The sequence below is a fragment of the Hemiscyllium ocellatum genome, chromosome 18, assembly GCF_020745735.1.
Source record: "Hemiscyllium ocellatum isolate sHemOce1 chromosome 18, sHemOce1.pat.X.cur, whole genome shotgun sequence".
Taxonomy (NCBI): domain Eukaryota; kingdom Metazoa; phylum Chordata; class Chondrichthyes; order Orectolobiformes; family Hemiscylliidae; genus Hemiscyllium; species Hemiscyllium ocellatum.
The window spans coordinates 61,833,200-61,850,536 of record NC_083418.1 but is presented as its reverse complement, the minus strand read 5'-3'; the positions used below and the strand labels follow the sequence as shown (position 1 = coordinate 61,850,536).

Here is a 17,337-nt window from a genome sequence, read left to right as displayed (position 1 = left end):
GGGAAAAGAGTGGTGGTAGAAGGCTGTGAGATTAGAAGCTGGTGTTCAATAACATAACACAGGGATCCCTTACTGTTTGTGGGATTTACAAATGACGTAGGTGAGAATGTTGGAGAGATGAGAAGTAAATTGACGAAGAACAGAGATTGGCCAAGTGCTTGAGAAGGGAGGGAGTAAATTATAGGATATAAACAGATTGGTCAGATGAGCAGATCAGTGGCAGATAGAACTTAACCCTGTGAGATGTGAGATCATTTACTTCGGAAGAACTAACAAGATCAGAGAGTATTCAATGAATGGCAGTACAATAAGAAGCTCAAGCAGGACAGTAGGACACTGGGGTGCCTGTCTATGGATCCCTAAAGGTGGCAGGCCAGGTTAATAGGGTAGTTAAGAAAGCATATTGGATGTTTGCCTTTGTCAATTAAGGCATAGATCATAACAGCAATGTTTTTATGTTGGAGCTTTATAGAACTTTAGTTAGACCACAGTTGAGTACTGTGTGCAGTTCTGGTCACCACACTTTAGGAAGGATGTGGTTACATCAGAGAGGGGATAGAGGAGGTTCACCGGTATGTTGTTTATGATGGATCTTTTCAGCAACGAAGAGGGAGTCCTGACAGAGATGTATAAGATTGAAGGGCACGGACAGAGTAAATAAAAAGTTGCTGTTCTCCTTGGTGTAAAGTTCAATATCAAGGAGGCTGGAGATTTAGAGGGGATTTGAGGAAATTTGTATTTTTTCCCACTCAGAGGTAGCACAGACTTGAACTATATGATTCTATGAGGGGGTGGTGGGAGTCTGGAATGCACTGCCTAAGATGGTAATTGACATAGGATATCTCACAGTCTTTAACAAATACTTGGTTGAGCATATAAAGTGCATAACATTCAAGGCAATGGGAAAATGGGACTAATTGAGGTGATGGTAGATTTTTGGCTTGATGGGCTGAAGAGCCTCTTCTATACTGTATGATTCTAAGAGTAGGAGAAAGAAAAAATGGGCTGGCTCAGTAACAAGGTGCCCTATGACGCATTGGTGCAGAAACACAGACTTCTTTTTTGAAAGAGAGAACAATTCAGAAGGTCAGTCAGTGTGCATATTTCTTTCAGGTAGAAGCAGGTCATTCAGGGAGGTAAGCCTACCAAAGAAGCAGTGCTGTTTTGCAGTCTCCAAAATAATTAGGACAGAAGGAAAGAAATCTTGAGTACTTTAATGTCAATAAGAGAAAGCTTCAGAATCAGAAGGCCCTGGAAGTTGTGTTTAAGGACTCTGTATTAAGAAATGAGTGCACTGTGTTAGCAGTTTGTTTAAGGATCTCATGAAGAGACATTAACTAAGGACGTTAGTATTGAGTGAATGCAGACATTTGCCAAACAGCATTAGAATACAGCTGTTAACTGAAAAAGGAACACTGAAGTATGAAAGGTTGTTCTTTCACTGAAGTTTGAGTATGTGCAAGGCTGTTGTCGACAGTAAACGGTTTGAAAGTTGTTTCTGATTTTTGTAAGACAACAGTTTCTGGATAGGGTAAAATACCTTGTATTTCTTTTCCATTTTGTGTGTAATAACCTTTCATAGTCCATTTTTTAAAAAGGATGTTGTCAGTTTCTTGTGAATGCATTCAGTGATTAGTTTCCATGAAAACCAAATTGCAAAACTTATCATTTTTCAAGGCAGGTCTTCTCTGGATCAGACTCATCCAGTATTACCATCAGCTGGGGTCATAACTATAGGGAGTAATTCCTGGATTACTGGGGAACCACAGGAATAGCTAAATAACTGAGACTTCATGCAAGGCTGAAGAAAGAGTGTAGGAGGGAGACTTCAAAGTCCTGAAGCATCAGGACTAGATGGATAGGTTATCCGAGGAAGAGGGTTACCTAGTGTTAAGATTAGAGTGGTGTTGGAAAAGCACAGCAGGTCAGGCAGCATCAGAGGAGCAGGCAAATCTGGAGGACTGCAGATGGGGTTAGCACAAGGAAACAATAGAGATGAGAAACAAGACTGGGAGAGAGAAACATTACAACATTAAAGAATAATTCAAGTTTGTTGTCTATACAGATAACTGCACATGGCATATTTAATAAAGGCACTGAGCTATGGTCAACCCTAACCCTGTCACAGTTGCCAAAATAGGACTATCAACTGGAACAATAACAGAACTGCCTCAAAGTAGAAGATCAGAAATTTAGTATTGTTGGCTACATGGTGTTCAGCAAAGATAGAGAACTAAAGCTGAGGGCAATGGCGGTTTTGATTGAAGAAATTATTATAGCATTAGAGAGGGACAATGTAATATGGAGCCAAAAACAGAATTCATTTAAATAGCATTACGCAATAGAGGAACTATTAAGATAATGGCCTCCTGCTGCGCTGTGCCACACATGGTCATAGCTAATAAAAATAATGGGAAACACAGGGGTGCAAAAGAGTCTTCATTTTAAATGCGTTGTTTCACAGGACTGGATTATACCTGACCAGAAGGCAAACAGCCAATTTTCCTCTGTAGATTCCACATCCTCCTCTGCATTCAGTCGCTTCAACATGATACAGGAATGTTCACCAGTGAGCTCATTCTGCAGTTAACACAAAGGCTTTAGTCCAAGTTCATTAATGCATTGAAACAGATACCACATAGATTACTTCTCCTGAAAAAACAAAACAAATCTAGCACAGTCTTCTTTACTAGTACATAGGAACTTGTGGCAAAATTGAGAGGGTTGACACAGAGACAAAAAAAAACCTGCAGATGCTGGAATCCAAAGTAGACAGGCAGGAGGCCGCAAGAACACAGCAAGCCAGGCAGCATCAGGACAGAGTCAAACCAAGTAACAGCCCCACATTGACATATTCCTCTGGGCTGGTCAGGACAACCACAACCTTAACATCTATCTGACAATGTAGAAAATCATCTGTCCATATCCAGTCCACACAAAACAAGGCAAATTCAATTTGGCTGATTACTCGTCCATCAGTTTACTCTTGAGCAACTAAGTGATGTAATATGTCATTAACAGTGCTATCAAGTATTCCCAACACAGAAAAAATTTGCTCATTAATGCTGAGTTCAGTTTCGATCACAGCCACTCAGCAGCAGACTTCATTGTAACCTTTTCTAAGGAATTCCTACAGAGATCTCCTGAAGGTGAAATAATTAGTCTCCAAACATCCAGTGAAGAATTGATCCCCTGAACATTCTAGGAGTTATCATTGATAGTAACCTTGGTCAAAACATTGAGGTGAAACTGACTGCTGTTGAAATCAAGACAACACAGCAAACGTTTTATTAACCGGCACTTATGGGATCAGGAACATACTGGTTGATCAAATATTCTGGTTCATCAAGCAGTCCACATAATCAATATAAAAACACACACTAATTAACAGAAACTTAATGCAGGGGGTATACATATCATTATTTTACTTTATTCACAGCATAAATCATAAATAAAAATGCAACTTTGCCTTAAATAAAACTTACCAGCAGAGAACATTGTCACTCACACCTTCAAATATTGCGAAGATCGCAACAAAATAGTGAACTCCCAGTATTTGAGGTATATAACTTTTGCCATTTTATTGAATGTGCCGGTTAAAACAAAGTTTGCTATATTTGAGACAAAAATAGAAATGAATGGAAAAGCTCAGCAGGTCTGAAAGCATCTGTGAAGAGAAATCAGAGTTAATGTTTTAGGCCAAGTGACCCTTCTTCAGAACCGATGGGAGCTAGGAAAATGTTGGTTTATGTGAGGAAGATAGGGTGTGGAATGGGGGTAAAGATTAACTAGGTGGGGATAGAGTCCAAAGAGACAGAAGAACAGATGGACAGACAAAGGAATGGGTAACGATCTGGCAAGGAGGGTGTATGGCTATTAATGGGTACTGTTGTGTGTAATAGTAGACCACGTGACAAGAAGGCCGGGTTTATGGGAGTTAGGGTAAAGACATGGAAGACTTCAACCCTAAAGTTAACAAACTCAATATTGAGTCCAAAAGGCTGCAGGATCCCCAAACAGAAAATGAGGCACAGTTCTTCCAGCTTGCGCTGAGCTTCACTAGAGCACTGCAACAAACCGAAGACCATGTTGGCCAGGGAACATGGACGTGTGTCGACATGACAGACAACAGCAAGGTCAGGGTCTTTTTTGCTGTGTTTGTTTGGGAAAGCCATCGAGGAATGCTCCCAAAATGGAAACAATTAGAAATCCAAGGAACAATTCTTCACAAGTTGAATGATACCTAGCACAAAAAAAGGTGGTTGGGCACTAATTATCTCAGCTCCAGGACGTCTCTATAGAAGTTTCTCAAAATACTGTTAAAGGTTTAACAATTTTCAACTGCTTCATCTCAAGGATGTTCCCTGTATCATAAAGTCAGAGCGGGGACTTTCACCAATTTCACAACATTTAGCACTATTCATGGTTCCTCAAATACTGAGACAGCTCAAGTTCATAATCAGCAAAACTTGGAGATATTTTCCTGTTTAGAGATGTTATTACACAACTCCAGAATGGGTAGAACCACACCCATGCTTGTGGTGATGTTGCAAGTAAAGCAAATTCAAAGCAATGATAAATTCCAACATCAGAGAATCTATTTTCTCAGACACTCAACATCATTGCCATAACAAAATCCCATGCTGTCAAAATCCTGACAACGTCCATTGAAAAAACGGAACTGGATTAGTCATTTAAATACTGGAAATTCTGTGGCATGTAACGCAGTGATTCTCCAAAGCCAGTCCATTACCTCCAAAGCACAAAGCAAGAATGTGATGGATTCAAGTCCTTTTGCCTGGGTGTTTGCAGCCATCACAATTCTCGAGAAACTCAATTCCACTCAGCACAAAGTAGCTCTTTGATTGACACCCCATCCATTCTCTTCAATATTCACTCCTCTTCACCATAAATACAGTGGCAGTAGCGTGTACCACATGAAAGATATAGTGCAGCCACATCGCCTTCAATAACATTTTCCAAACCTACAACCCTATCAACTTTGGCAAGGCAGACATATAGGGACACAGACATCTGTAAGTTCCCTTCAAGCTACACACCATTCTGACTTGGAAATATATTATCAGTTCAACATCCCTGTTCAAACTGCTGGAAACTGTGCCTGAACAGCACCCTGGCTTATTTTTACCACATGGACTGTAGCAGTTTTGGTCTCCTCATCTTGCTACCGAGTCTAGCCAAGGTTTACCAGACTGATTCTCAGGATCAGGACTGACATATTAGCAAAGACCAGATTGACTGGGCTTGTACTCGCTGGAACTTGGAAGGATGAAGGGGGGATCTCATAGAAACATAAAATCCTGATGGGACTGGACAGGCTAGATGCGGGAAGAATGTTCCCAATACTAGGGAAGTCCAGAACAAGGGGTCACAGTCAAAGCATATACGATAAGCCATTCAGGACTGAGATGAGGAAGAAATTCTTGACTCAGAGCTATGGACCTGTGGAATTCTCGTCCACAGGAAGCTGTTGGACCCAGTTTATTCAATATATTCATGAAGGAGCTGGATGTAGTCCTTGCAGCAAAAAGGATCAAGGGGCATGAGGAGAGGGTAGGAATGGGATATTGAGATTACATGATCAGCCATGATTGTATTGAATGGTGATGTAAGCTCGAAGGGCCAAATGGCCTACTCTGCACGCTATTTTCTAGGTTTCGCTGTTTTCACCACCACCTTAAGGGCGCAGCAGGATGTTCCTCCCTTCCCCCCCCAGCATACACACTGTTTGGCTAATAATTGATGCAAAATGAGGCAAATACAGTCTGTCAATTGTGATACTGTTGTAATGTCTGAGAAGATTTTTCCTTTGGGGGTTTATGTAATTATTGTTGGGTTATAGCCAGTCAAAAAAAAATCCAGAACAACTGACTAACAACTATTCCCCATATTTTGGGACTTGCTTACATCTCCTCCTCCTAATTTAAGTCAACCTCCAATCTTTTCCTTCTCCCTGGACAAGACATCATTATCAATAATTAGACTCTCACTTTTGGCAAGGCTTTGCTTCATGTTTGCCTTTTGGCTATCCAAAGAGGAGGGAAAAAAACCAATAAAGTTATCCCCACCCCCCAAGCATCACGACCTTCTGCTCTCAGTCTGTATTTTCAAAGTTCTGTTACATCATAATCACTTCCATCGTATCAACAACTCTTTCAGTAATGTCATTCATAATTTAAAGCCATGTCTGTCACAAACTATCTTACTCCAAACCCCAGGTTCTCAAATTCTTCCACAGTCTCTTAGACTTGTACTTATGATCTCCCATTCTTTTAGCTCTCTCCTTCCCCTCAAGTTAAATATGTCCTCACATTCCCTCATCATGGACATTTGCCTGACTCCTGCTCCTGGGAGACTTTAGAAACTACTTGAATGAAGAGTAAGTATTAATTTCCTTTTCTACTAAGCTTTAACAATTGATGCAATTATTATTGGAGAGAATTAATATCTATGGAACGTCAAAGATACACGATTATTTATGGAACCACACATGGGTATTATGAATAATACTGTGTCAGTGTGTGATATAGACACATATTTAAACATATATATCTTTAGTACGTCAGCTGTACAGCTCTTAATAACGAATGGTACATTGCCAAAATAATTTTAAGTCATTTTAACAGATTACAAATCAACAAGCTAATTGATGAAGGTGATTAACCATATCAAATCTACGATGCCCACTTGCCAAACTCAGTCATCTCAATCTCCTGAAGTACGCCTTAATTTGAAACAAAGGTTCATTAAGATCTGACACATCATTACCATAAAAACAGTATTACCTGCAAGACTTGCTTTTGCAGACTATTAGCATGGTTTTTAAATGTTAGTAAAGCATTCATTCTGGTCAGATACTTGGCTTCCCCTGGTTAAAACAAACTGTATTCATTACGAGTACAATTTCTGATTTAATCAGTGCTGCTGATTATAGGAAGTTACTTTTTCAATGAAATAGTTCTTGGAATTGGTAACTACTACTTCTTCCAAAAGTGAACTGTGGTGAGGAGGATTTGCTTTGCGATCTTCACTACATACAAAATCTAATGTGACCACATGAGGGCAGTCGTTTATTTTAAAGATCAGCAATCGCAAAAACATCTCTCTCCCACCCATCATTGAGTAAAAAATCCCCATACCATTTCTTTGGATCAGGTGGGACTTCAACCTGGGTCTTCTAGCTCATAGTCAGGGACTCTTCCACTGCCCCACAAGAGTCCCATCCAATCACAGTATATTAGATTACCACTAGTCCAAACCAGTGAGGAGCCAACAGCCCTGAAACCAGGGATTTACCATGAAATGAATTTGATCGAGATATACACCAAATCAACGTTTCAATTGGACAATACAGTGCTATGCAATTTACTTAGACAGTAATTCACTCAGTATATTTAGTCAAATACAACCTAAAACATTCTCTTCTCCATCTTGATTACTTTGTACAGACTAAAAGCATTCAAGTCCATAGAGTATATTAAAAATTGTGAAATTAAGTAACTTACAGATGTCTGTCTTAGATATACTGGAACATATCCAGCTTTCTTCCAGAACCTTAAGAAAAAAACAAAAGTGCAACTTTGAGAATGGGTTTGCTGGGAAATCACTTTGGGAGAAAAAGTTTAAATCCACTTCAGACCCGTTCCTGAGGACATTTCGGTACTTAATTTGATAAAAAAAATTACTTCAGTACACATCAGTAATAATGACACCTTGCAACAGTAGCCAGGTGGACAAAACTTCCACGGTGACAGCCTAAATGCTCAGCTATTCGCTACAGACGTGGTTTACAAGTTGGGTCTACATAATATCTGGAAGATTGAGTCACTGTCACATTTCAAACAGCAGAATGGTAGCCACAGATAACTATTTCAACAATCCAAACAATCCTTTAATTCTGATATATTCTCTGGGATAGGAATGGCTCTACTTTCCCTCTCCATCCAAAGTGCCAGGTTTCAGTCATTCAAACATAGAACATTACAGTGCAGCACAGGACCTTTGGCCCTTGACATTTCGCCAACCTGACCTTCAACCAATCTGAAGCCTATCTATCCTACAGTATTCCATTTTCACCCATATGGAAAGCTAAAATCTGGGATTCCTCAAGAGGCCACATGGTCTAGAGGCATGGGACTAGCGATAGACAATTTTGTGATTATGCAGAATAAACTCTGCAATGTACAAACAGCAATCAAATGTCAATCCATTTGAAACCATTTAAAAATTGGAAGTCTTTAAGTTCCTCTAGTTCAGAGGACCTGAGACTTACGTTGGACAAACTCAAAGATCTATTTATTTTATTAGTTTAACGTAATTATACTGATGAGATACTTACAATGTTCTTTACGAATATGACCTGGGTCATTAGCACTATTGTCTAACAAATACCAAATCTCAAGAAGTGATAGCCTCCAAAACAAACTTGTTCTCATAACCCAGCCTTTGAATAATAATTGAAAAGCATTTGCAGATTTTGAAAACTGAAAATTAGTGTGCCCAAGAGAGTTGGTTGGAGTACTTACTGTGTTTTTTTTGTAGATATTTTTATTGAAATTTAACATTTTTGCAAATTTACAAAAATAAACAAAACTCTCAAATACAAACATTGATGTACAATTAAATCATATATACAATAGTCATAATTTAACAAAGAAAAGAGAAAGAAAGAAAACAAAAAGAGAAAAAAAAGAAACAAAAAAAGAAAAAATAACTCACCTTTCTACTAATCTAACCTATAACTAACCAGAGTGTATACCTAAGTCTCTTACATGCTCGGAATGTATAAACATCAAATATAATAAAGCCGTATTCGCGCAGGATTCCTCTCCCAAGGGGCCCCGGAGCAGCCCGGTCTGAAATCTTCACTAAATAAAAGCCCTTGTTAGGATAGCCGAAATATCTGCATTTATATAATTCAAAAAGGGCTGCCATATTTTATAAAATAATTCAGTCTTTCGGTGCACCATATTTGTGAGGAAGTCAAGGGGGATATATTCCATAATTAATCTGTGCCAATTTGAAAGTCCAGGGGGGCCCTCAGCCACCCAGTTCACCAAAATATTTTTCCTTGCACAGAAAGAGAGAATAGAAAATAGTCTCTTCCCATGCATATCCAGAGATGAGAGGTTCGAAAAGCCCAAAAGGAGAGATACAGGGTCCACCCTAATTTCCATTCCTAAAATTTCTGTCAGGGTATTTGCCACTTTAGTCCAGTATCTGCGGATTTTCTGACAAGTCCACAGACAATGTACAAGAGTACCCACCTCTATTTTGCATTTGGGACACATTGGAGATGCTCCTGCCTTAAATTTTGCCAGTCGAGCCGGAGCTATATGGGCCCTATGAAGTATCTTTAGTTGGATAGCCTGAGTTCTGTTACAGATAGCAATTCTTCTAGCATTTTCCCAAATGTCATTCCACATATCCTCAGAGATTTCTAGCCCCAAGTCCTGCTCCCATGTTTTAAGCAGGTCATCCATGTCTCCTGAGACTCCATCATGTAGCAAATGGTATATAGTACTAACGGAGGATGCCCCCGCTGGTCGTAAGACATTACGTTCTCTGTCTGATTTATAAAGACTATCTATTAATGTAGTCTTCCTCTGTATATAATCTCGAATTTGGAAGTATCGAAAGAGATCCCCATTAGGTATTCCGAATTTCAGACGCAGCTGCTCAACAGACATCAGGATCCCATCTTTAAATAGGTCCCCTAAGCATGAGATGCCCCTGGATCTCCAGAGTTTAAAGGTGGCATCTGTAATCCCCGGTTGAAATCCCCATGCGCCTACTATTGGTGCATGGGGGGATGTTTTATGTGAGTTACCCTCATTTTGCCGCATTATATTCCAGGCCTTAATTGTGTTTAATATTATGGGATTTTTACAGTGGTCTGTAATGATTTTCCTCTTATCTGAAAATAAAAGGTTAATAAGTGGGTATTTTACTTGGGAGGCTTCGATATCCAGCCAAATTGATTGTGGATCAGATGAAACCCAATCAGCTATGTAACTTAGTAGAGAGCTTAACTGATATTTCCTAAAGTCTGGGAAGTCCAGTCCTCCCCTTGCCTGTGGAAGCTGTAGCTTCTTCAGCTTAATAAGGGGCCGTCTATGGTTCCAAATAAAGGAGCCCAACCAGCCATATAATTTATGTAGGGCTAGCCTTGGCAGCATCAGCGGGAGCATTCTCATAGGATATAACTGACGGGACAGAACATTCATTTTAATTAATGCTATTCTCCCTAGCCAGGAAGTCGGAAGGTCTCTCCATCGCTGGAGGTCCTGCCTTATCCTTTCCATTAATTGTACAAAATTAGCCCTATACAGCTGATCAAATACTGGCGTGATAAAAATACCTAAATATAAGAAGCCCTCCAGGGACCAACGGAAGGGAAAAGGGGATCCGTCCATTAAGTGGGGTATCATAGCCAGACCACCCATTGGCATGGCTTCCGATTTTGAAAAATTAATTTTATAGCCTGAGAATGCACTAAATGTATTAATAACTTGAATTAGACGAGGCACTGACATTAAAGGATTACTGAGGAATAAGAGAACGTCATCTGCATAGAGGGTAATTTTGTGTTTACCTGTACCAATCCTCGGGGCCGTTATATTAGGATCAGTCCGGATGGCTTCTGCTAATGGTTCGATTATCAGTGTAAACAACAATGGTGAGAGAGGACATCCTTGACGGCAGCCCCTACCCACACTGAAGCCATCCGATCTTAACCCATTAGTAATAACAGCTGCTTTGGGGTCATTATACAATGTTGAAACCCATTTGGTAAACACCTGTCCAACGCCAAACCTTTCCAATGTGTAAAATAAATATGACCATTCAACCCTATCAAATGCCTTTTCCGCATCCAATGAAATTACTACTCCTGGTATCTTTCCCTGATGACAGGCTTGGATCATATTCAAGACCCTGCTGATATTATTGGATGATCTGCGGCCCTTAATAAATCCCGTCTGGTCCTCCTTTATAATATATGGCAGTACCCTTTCTAGTCTTAGTGCTAACATTTTTGAGAGCATTTTAAAGTCTACATTTAGTAAGGATATTGGTCTGTAAGATGCACAATCTTCTGGGTCTTTTCCTTTTTTGAGGATAAGAGAAATATTTGCTTCTTTCAGCATGGGTGGGAGACAGACCTGACTATGTGCAAAATTATACATATCCATAAGTGGGTCAACCAATATTCCTGTAAATTCTTTATAGAATTCAGCTTGAAAACCATCCGGGCCCGGTGCTTTTCCGCTCTGAAGTTGCCTAATTGCCTCAAGTATTTCTTGGACTGTTAAAGGGGTATTTAGGGCCGACACCTGTTCCGGAGTCAGGCCCAGGAAGGTCAAATTTTTTTAAAATGACTGCATCCTCCTAATCCTATCTTCACAATCCTGCGATCTATATAGTTCAGAATAAAATTCTTTAAAGGTCGCATTGATCTTTTTATGATCATGAGTCAGGGTACCTGTACTTTCCTTGATGGTCGGAATAGTTTGAGGGGCTTTCTTTTTCTTTGCAAGAAATGCTAAGTATCTACCCGGTTTGTCGCCATATTCATATAATCTTTGTTGCGCAAATAATGTTTCCCTTTTAGCCGTTTGAGTTAGCGCGGTGTTTAAAGCTGTCCTAAGAGCTGTAATCCTCTGCAATTTTGTGATAGAAGGTCTATCAGCGTATGCTGTTTCGGCTGCTTTCAGGCGAGCTTCGAGCAGACGCTGTTGCTCTCCCTTCATTTTCCTCTGGGTCGCTGAATAGGAGATGATCAAGCCTCGTGCATAAGCTTTGATGGTCTCCCACATCATTGACGGATTGCTAGCCGTACCAGTATTAATTTCTAAAAAAGTTTTAAGTTCTTGGGAGAAGTACTTTAAAAATTTGCTATCTTTTATCAGGAAGGGGTCCACACGCCAATGCCGAGCGGATGTCCCATTGTTCTTTACCTTAGTTTCCATGTATACAGCGGCATGGTCAGAGATTGCTATAGTACCTATTTTACAGGTTGCTATAGACTTTAGAAAAATCGATGGGGCAAAAAACATATCAATTCTTGTGTGACATTTATGTGGATTAGAGTAGAAAGAAAAATCTCTACCCTGTGGATGGAGACATCTCCATACATCTACCAATCCTAATTCTTTATTCAGGTCCGCCAGTTGTCTAGATCTGGGAGATACTCCAGCGGCACTCTTGGGAATCCTGTCTATTTCCGGATCCATAATACAATTAAAGTCTCCCCCTATAATTGTATGACGGGCACCAAAGGCCATCAGTTTTGAAAAAGCTTCCGTTATGAATTTAAAGGGGTGTGCCGGGGGGCAGTACACATTTAAGATCCCATATTCCTCTCCATTTATGAGGGCTTTAATCAAAATATATCGTCCAGATTCGTCTTTTATCTGATTTAGAATTTTCAAAGGGAAGTTCTTCCGGACAAGGATAACGACTCCCCTGCTTTTTGAATTAAAAGAGGAAAAAAAGGCCTGATCAAATCCGCCCTGTCGTAATTTTAAGTGTTCTTTATCCGACAGGTGTGTCTCCTGTAGGAGAGCTATATCAACTCTCTCCTTCTTAAGATTTGATAATATTTTCTTCCTTTTAACTGGCGAATTACTCCCCCTGACATTCCAGGTGCACCACTTAACCGACTGTTCAGCCATAATCATCTGGACAGATCCGAGACCCCTCGGGAGGGGAAACCCTATCTAGAACATCCCGAGCATGGAGCATACAAGATTTACAAAAGTAAAGACTCTCTGATACACTCAAAACAATATAACAAAAAACTCTTTCTAAGTATAAAAGATATAAAACATTCCGAATTGGAGACTTTCTCCCTTGTTCCCAGGGAGCGTCACTTCCTCTCCCACAGTCCATCTTACCCTCTTCCAACCAGTGCCCCACCCTTGACCCAGGTGTTCCTCAATAAAATGAGGAGAATTCAAATATAATATAAAGCTAGAGTTAACAGTGAACACCCCACCCCCACCCACACCCACATCTAAATATATTTGGGAATATTAATACCATATATAACTATAAGATTACAATCTCAACATGTAGTACTTAAATATAATACCACAAAATAACAGGGGAAAGAAAAACAACCCCGCTCCTAAAAACAGAAGTAAAATAGAATAAGGTAACCACCTCTCCCCACCAACATTAACCAAACGCCCCAACATATATATATATATACATACACACATAGGGGGAAAGATAAGAAAAGATGAAGGGATGTAAACCAAAATAATGGGAAAGGCAGACCAGCGTCCACAATCTCTTACAGTTTATTTAAGAGAGTCCAAGAATTCCTTAGCCTTCTCCGGTGATCCGAAGTTATATATGGATCCTTCGTGGCTAAGGCGTAGCGTCGCTGGATATCGTAAGGAGTACTGAATATTTAAGTCCCTTAAACGCTTCTTCGCCTCATCGAATGCCTTCCTCTTTCGGACCAAAGCTGGTGAGAAGTCCTGGAACAGCATGATCCTGGATCCTTTGTGGGTCATAGCTTGGGGATCTTTTCCCAGATTTCTTGAGGCTTCCAGGAGCATCTGCCTCTCCCTACAGCTCTGCAGCTGGAACAGGACCGGGCGTGGGCGCTGGGTTGAGCCGGGCCCACGTACTGTGACCCGGTAGGCCCATTCTACCCTTACCTGGCCTGATCCAGCAGGCAGATTTAAAAGTTGTGGCAGCCAATGCTCTAAGAATGCTGTCAGCTGACCTCCCTCTTCCTGCTCGGACAGGCCCAACAACCGAATATTTTTTCTACGACATCGATTTTCGAGGTCATCAATGTGGTTTTCTAGGTTCTGGACTCGATTCTCGAGAAAATGGATGTGGTCGGCTGTTGATTTTATCCCAGTCTCTGAGGCTGCGGCCTTCGACTCCACCTCTCTGACTCGGCACTCCAATTCCTGAATGTCTCTGCCCTGCTTCTGCAGCTCGGCTGATAGTGCTTCTCTGCTCTGCCGAGACTCATCGATAAAAGCATCAATCTTCGCCTCCCACCTGGCAAACATCTCCTCAAAGCTCATCTTCATTGGTAAATCTCCTGAAGTAGCTGAAGACACCTTTGTTGCAGCTGAAGAGGGAGAGGGTGGGGGAGGGGTCCCTGCTTTCTTAGAGCCGCCTGTTCCCTTCCCTTTACTCATTTTCCAGCTAGTATTAGACTATTTAAATGTACTAATAGGTAACTATTTAAGGTTAACAACTATTATAAATGGTTTAGTGAGTGTGGTGGGGGTGGATAGCCCACTTTTCCCAAGTTTTGGGTAGAGCACTGTGGACTCAGTCTTGCTGGGTCGCCGCCATCTTGGATCCCCGTACTTACTGTGTTAACTGTTCAGGTCTGGTAACAGACAGCTTTGGAGCAGCAGCTTAATAGTCAGTCTAAATGCCAAGTTTTCCAGATGGGACCTATTTCTGTACAAACTGTAAATACTTTAGCCACACCATTACTACAAGGCAACTGGGGATCTGCCTTTCATTTCGCAACACCTGCAATTACAAATATTCTAAGCTCTACCCAGAGCCCTAAGTTAAACATGCCAGAAAAGCTGAATAAACAAATCAACAACAGAAATTATTGGAAGGATTTACATCAGTTTCTTCAGCATTTGAAAAGAGACTAATATCTCAAAACATAATTCTGTCAAGGGTTTCTGAGATATTTTCCAAAATGACTTCTCCTCGTATCCTTTGACATTTGCTACCTCTGTATATGTGGTACTAGCTAACAGTTGTTTGAGGTAGCTTACTACCAGCAGTCCTCCTTTATCTTTAGCCTGTCTAATTAGTGGTAGATAATATGTCAGAGTAGGATATTACAGAAAACCACTTCTTCAATAACACAAAGGTTTACTGCATGGTAACAATAAGTACAACTCCTAAGACCTTAGAAAGTTGTACAAATTCATCAGCTCCAGTATTTCCTCGAAGTTTCTTTGTGGCTGGGCAGGTCTGACAGGCTTGTGCATGGTCCAGAAGTCAATGCCATGACCAGTGTGCCAATGCTGATTGCCATATGCACAGGGGACATTGATCAGCTTGCTCTGAAAGCTTGAGAGCTCTTTGTCTCCTTCCCCAAAGATATTTTCTAATTATTTTGTTTAGAGATGTCATTACACTGCAACAGGTCGGACTTGAAACTGGGCCTCCTGGCTACCACTGTGCAAAAAGACCCCCCTCCACCAACAGATTGAGAGGGGCATCGATAGAATGGGTGCAGCCAATGTGGTATGAAGATTAATCCCTTCAAAAACATTACTTACAGAATAGTTTCTTCCCAAAATAGTATTCCTTTTTTTGTTTTACTAATTCCAGCAGATCAGTCTCCATCTACCAGCAGTTATCACCTTAAATCATTTTATATCTATTTTCATATCTTCGATTCCGCAATAATACATATGATCAAATTAACAGAGGACTTCAAAGACTTGCTCAATGATTCCCAAGATTATGCCCATGCTCAACTGAATATAGTCCAGAGTTGAAAAATGCAGCACCGGAAAAAAAAAACAGCAGGTCAGGCAGCATCCGAGGAGCAGGCGATTCGACGTTTTGGGCATGAAGAAGGGCTTATGCCCGAAACATCAATTCTCCTGCTCCTCAGATGCTGCCTGGCCTGCTGTGTTTTTCCGGCGCCGCATTTTTTGACTCTGGTACTCTGGCATCTGCAGTCCTCATTTTCTCCTAACTGAATACAGTCCAGAGAAAGCAAACAGTTTTCTCTAGCAAGGATGACTCTGTATGCAAGGTTATGGCTGTACAAGAAAATTTGGGAAGATTTCAGTGAACAATTATTAAGCTATACTTCTCTTATGCTGGAACAAGCTTGTAATTCCTAGACAAATTGAAGATCAAACAGGAAACATTTTTCTTTTTCTGAAAGTTCAATTTCATAATCACCCAAAAAACATTCACCACTATTAATAAAATACAACCAGTAATTGATTAGTCATAAAATATTTTAAAACAGTGAACAAGCATTGTAACTTACTTGAGAAGCTGGGATGTGAGGCCATATGATACTCCAAGATAGTCAAGTTTTTCTGGAGGGCGTTCACTGAGTTTCAGCAGCAACGGTGGCAAGCCTTTGCGTGGAGCCAACACCTCATCTAGTAAACCTACAGCCTGAATAAGAGAGGTATTTTACTACACGAGAAATCAGGGGATTTTACCCTTCATACCCATTCAGAAAACAACATTGCTATGGAGCATATGGCTACACAGCCTAAAAGAAAAATACATATCGCAGAGGTTTAAATAAGTCTCCTTGTGTAAAATCAATCGTAAACATAAATATCTTACAAATCAACATCTTTATCTAAATCACGATGTTTTGAATGGGAGTCAAAATGCCCACACAACAGGGTGAACAAAAACAGAATTAAAAATAGAAATTGCTGGAAAATCTCAGCTAGTCTGGCAACATGTGTGAGAAAAGCAGAGGTAATGTTTCAGGTCCAGTGACTCTTCTTCAGAACTGCAAGATGACAAGACATCATGGTGCTTCGCTGATCAATGTCAGGAACATGATCTGAAGTCAGTAGGAAATTGCCCACAACTAAGAAACAAGGCTGGCTTGTGGCGCTAAATAAGATTTATCTGGGAAAAAATAAATTCTGGATCAGAGAAATAACTAATTTAACAAATGCATTTGTTATACAAAAGGAAAAGGACCAGGAATAGGCCATTCACTCTACAGTATGTTAGTGGTGATCTTCCTAAACTCCACATTCCCACACTATCTTCCAAACTCTTAATTCCCTCAGTACCCAAAAAAAAATCAATCTCTGACAAACATATTCAATGACTGAACACTCTCAGCTTTCTGCTGTGAACAAAGATTTCCAACTCTTTGGGTAAAGAAATATTCCCTCAAATAGTCATAAATAGTCACTTTTTTATTCCAAAATTGTGGAATTCTAGACTCCATCATGAGGGGAAACATCTTCCCTTGGTCAAATCCCCCAAAACTATTACTGTGCTTCAATTAAATAATCTCTCATTCTTGTAAATGCAAAGGATGATTTTTCTCACAAATGCGTAAGATAATTTGCTCCTGCCAAGAATCTTCCCAGTGAAATTTTGCTTCACATTAAGTTCATAGGTATGGTCTCAGGAATACCTATACAATTGTCCTGAGGCTTATTTATTATATTTCAGTGGCTTTGCAATAAAGACTGACATCCCATTTGCTTTTCTAATTGTTTGATGTCCTCAATGGTCCTTCGGAATGCCAACATTCTCTATTTTATATATGTAAGTAGGAAGTTATACACTTCTCCACAAAAATAT

The 17,337-nt window shown here is 40.2% G+C and overlaps 1 protein-coding gene across 1 annotated transcript in view; it reads right to left on the bottom strand.

Annotated features, from left to right (window-relative positions):
• Window positions 1–17,337, bottom strand: part of nat10 (N-acetyltransferase 10) — a 78,178-nt gene that overhangs the window by 13,516 nt on the left and 47,325 nt on the right. The window contains exons 20-22 of the mRNA XM_060839075.1: window positions 16,037–16,170; window positions 7,527–7,575; window positions 2,478–2,580 (exon numbers count right to left, since the gene is read on the bottom strand). Coding sequence (XP_060695058.1) covers window positions 2,478–2,580; window positions 7,527–7,575; window positions 16,037–16,170 — 286 coding nt within the window. The remainder of the gene's footprint in view (window positions 1–2,477; window positions 2,581–7,526; window positions 7,576–16,036; window positions 16,171–17,337) is intronic.